Here is a 3,976-nt window from a genome sequence, read left to right as displayed (position 1 = left end):
TTAACCCCCATACGCCCCCCTTTAGAGGTTTTTTCAACCGGGGGGCCCGGGGGGCCGCCCCCAAAACTGCCCGCAACCCCCCCAGTCCCTCTTCTACTACAACAAGAACTGCATTGACATCGACAGCTACTGCGGCATCGGTAACCTCACCAGCTACAACGAAACCTACTGCGAAGACTTGCTCACCGGCGATATCAAGAAGGCCGAGGGCGCCGTGCCCAGGATCTCCGCCAGCGAGGATTATTTCAAGTGAGGGTCAAGGCTGTTTCTCTCTCTTGTCTGTCTTGTCTCAGAATATTTTCCTACTTGAAACACCACATTTTTCTCATTTGGTTCTTACATCTTTTTTTTTTTACTTTGTGTGATTTTTCACCGAAATTTTTAAAACGTTCGACATGTACACCTCTGTGGACTGTCAGATATATATTTTAGCTGTTGTTTATTATCCTGCGCTGCGGTGCAATGCAGTGCAACGAATTGTTGCTAGTCATGCCACATAATTCATGATTTAACGCTTTTGTATATCATTAGTACTTCATGGATGACTCGTTAAAACTCTACATATCATGGCATTTTTTATATCCACATGTAGTATAAAGTGCAAACTAGACCTAGAAAATAATGCCATAAAACTTCCCAATTTTAATTTTGATCGTGGACTTTCGAAAAAAATTTGAAATTCCGTCCTTTATCATAGGCCCCACCTTTCCCACTCCCTGTTCCCACAGGAAACCCCCGCATGGTTGGGCGGTTGAGGGGGGGGGGCCCCAAACTTGGGAAAAAAAAACAATGGGGCGGACATCCCCGCTGGGGAGCTGGTGGGGTTTGCCGGGGGCCCTGGGCGTGGGTGATCGTGGGGCGTGTCTGGCCCCAAGGGCGTGAAAGAGCTCCGGAAAAGGTCGTTCTACTTCACCCCCGCCCTTTTTTTCCCCTACTTCGTGCTAGTCATCCTTTCTTCATCAGGGGTAAGTTCCTTTCTGTTTTTACCGATTTAATAAAAAACTGAGGGTTTTTTTTTTTTCAAGTCCCGAGTCAACTTACGCCGTTTTTTTTTTTTATAGAATGTTGCTTTCCCATAAACCAATTTTTGTTAAAGCGCAGGCTTTGTTGGGAAATCGTAAGGAAGTTGGGGAAATGGCTAAGACAAACGTTCCTCCTTTTATAATGCCCTTCAGCTTGTGCATTTAGAAATGGTGGGAACCCCCAATGCTTAAAGTTTTAAGGGATGGAAAAATAAAAATCCAAACTTTTTTAGAATATAAACGAAAAATTTTTTTTTTTCAAGGTTTTTTTACCTCGAACCAACAAATTTTTTTTCCCTTTTTTGAAAGGTAACAAGTTTCCCATAGCTGTTCCATTAAAACAAGGGATTACCAAAACCACCCACGGTAAAGGGAGACCCATCCTTTGAGCTGGAAACACTTAGACTGCGACTTTTTCTCGATTCGAGGGAATCGTTTTTAGTTTTTAGTAATATTTCCCTGCACCTTTGAGTACATGGGTGGTACCTTTACATGAAACAATTTGACTGGGAAAATCTTGTCGATTTAGGGAAGGAGTCATTTTAACAGAAGAATCCTGCATCTATTGGCTGGGGACCACAAACTATCATGGACTGGAATGGAGATTTCATGGAAAGTTCGCCTTTCTTTTTATTATGGATTTTGGATCGTTGTTTTTAATGTTTTTTCCACATGGGAATAAAAAGGCTTTCCTTAAAGTTATTTGTTATTTGGGGAACAAAAAACAAATTCTGTTTTCTGGGTCGTTGTAAACCAAGGGAGGAAAAAAACGGGGAAATTAAAGAAACTCTAGGGAATATTACAGAAACTCGGGATACCCACAGCCTAGGTTTAATAAAGTAGAAGGTCCCGAGGTTTTTAAATTAAAAACCACTGAAAGTTTGAGGTTTAATTCCAATAGAAAGATGAGACCCGTTGTTTTGATAGTTTTTTTGATAATATAGCAGGCAGGAATACTAATCCCTTGATTGGGCCAATAGAAATGCCCCCCTCTAAACCAAGCCCCCGATCTCCAAAAATCCCCCTTCCTTAAAACCGAACTATCACTCAGGGGGCGTGACCCCTTCGAGGGGGGCGTACCAAGGGCGTAGAGTTTTTATACCTGCTGGCGCCCCAACAACCCTCCCGCCTGGGGGGGAGATTTGAGGTGTGGGGAACGGGACGCCGCCACGCCAGATTCTTCTTACTCCGCTTTTCGGGGTCGTCCCTTCGGAGGCCTCATCCCACCCTCGCCTCCTACAACAAATTTTTTCAAGAAATAATTGCATGAGAGGTTTAAAGAGTTTTTTGGTCGGTAAGCTGGATAACGCGTGATTTTTTTTTTTTGCCTTTTTTTTGATATTGTTGCTTGTTTTAAATTTGGGTATTATTAATTCATGTAAAAAAAAAAAAGAATGAAAAAGGGGGACCTCCCTCCCCCCTCCTCAATTCCCAGGAGGGACGCCATTCAATCATCGCCCCTTTGGGCCAAAACTGCTCGAACGGTTCCGTTGGTTTCGCCGGCTTCTTTCTTCTTCAGTATTTCGGGGGCTTCCGGGGCGACGGAAGCTCGGCGTGGAGGTGCAGGGGGGAGGTTCGTGTCTTCGGGCTCCGGCCTGGCCTTCGTCGTGTCCCCGGCCGCCGTGAACGCGCATGCCCGTGCCCCCCCCCCCTCTGGGCCCATCCTCTTTTTTCGCCATGTTGATCACGCTCGGGACTGGGACTTGGGCGGGTTTGGAGGGAAAGGGGTCGTCCCCTCCTCCCCCCCTTTTCACATTTTTTTTTTTTTGTTCTTCCTGTTCCTTCACTTCCTTCCTGTTATTTTTATTTCCATTCCCCACCCTTTCCTTTCCACTACATTCTAGAAGGCCGTTGTGGATTTACAATCGTCACTGATGTTTAAACTGTAAAGCCCCCTCAAAAAAACTCATTTAACCAAAAAAGGTTCCGTTTGGCCATCTATAAACTTCCTGCCCTTTTTCCCCCCTCCACCTTTTAACCTCCATTCCTCCCGCATTTTTCACGAATGGTGGAGGAACCCCTTAAAAGAAAACCCGGCCCTTTTCGATTCAGTTCACGATTTCCCTGCGGTCGAGGGAAAGCCCCTGGTGGTGGGAAGCGTGTGCTTGGGGCCCCTGTTCCTGGCGGGGGGGGCTGGGGACGATGTTGCCTTCCAGGGCGGGCATTTTTACCATGTTTCGAGCTGTTCAACGGGTTTTTTAACTCGGGGCCGGCCTGTTCCGTCTTTCATCCTGGCCATTACGGAGATTCGTGTGGTGGTTTTGCAGTTCAGTACAATCTACGGTTGGAAGCCTTCCCCTCCCGGGGGACCTTTTGTTTCTTTTTATTCCTTTGTAAAATTTGTGTTGCTTTAAGCAAGAGGGATATTTTGGTTTTGAGGATTTGAGGGCGGGAAAGGGCCTACGGAAAGTGCGCTTATTAAAAACGTCCCAAAACACCCCCGTACTTCTATACACGCTCACGTTACACCGCACAACGAAAATTACATGTTATTTTTTCACGTACATTTCAACTCCAACATTTAACATGTGGTTTTTTTTTACCCCCTTTGTGTTTTTACGGGTTTAGGGGGGTTTAAACAAACGTGTTTTTAACACGCGTTTAACATTAATCGATACACCCCTACTGGATATTCGATAAACCCAAATTCAACCAAAGCCAGAAAAAAAACCCCCGGACTTTCCAGGTTGAAAAACCCACAACTTTTTTTCCTCTCTCGCCCAGGTTTTCAGAAATTTTCATGGAGGAAACATTCCGTGAAGGGAAATGAGCATATTACATCCTTCTTGCCCAACTTTTAGGGGGATACGGGGGCGGCAAAACTTGGTTTCTTTATCACACCTGTGTTTTCTTCTGGTAAGTTTATTTTCCAAAGTATTATGTGAATTATAAAAAAAAGTAATATGAAAAAAGGGTAGGGGAAAATTAAAGGATAATAGGAAAAGTTTTTTTTT

The 3,976-nt window shown here is 44.7% G+C and overlaps 1 protein-coding gene across 1 annotated transcript in view; it reads left to right on the top strand.

Annotated features, from left to right (window-relative positions):
* Positions 1-85: 85 nt before the first annotated feature.
* The window catches only part of LOC119594642 (sodium- and chloride-dependent glycine transporter 2-like), a gene marked incomplete at its 5' end in the record, with an annotated part of 8,913 nt that continues 5,022 nt past the window's right edge, over positions 86-3,976 (top strand). The window contains 1 exon segment of the mRNA XM_037943691.1: positions 86-249. Within this exon segment, the coding sequence (XP_037799619.1) occupies positions 86-249 (164 nt within the window).

Source organism: Penaeus monodon, chromosome 34, assembly GCF_015228065.2.
Source record: "Penaeus monodon isolate SGIC_2016 chromosome 34, NSTDA_Pmon_1, whole genome shotgun sequence".
In the NCBI taxonomy this organism is placed as follows: Eukaryota; Metazoa; Arthropoda; class Malacostraca; order Decapoda; family Penaeidae; genus Penaeus; species Penaeus monodon.
This window is presented reverse-complemented; position numbering and strand designations above follow the sequence as displayed.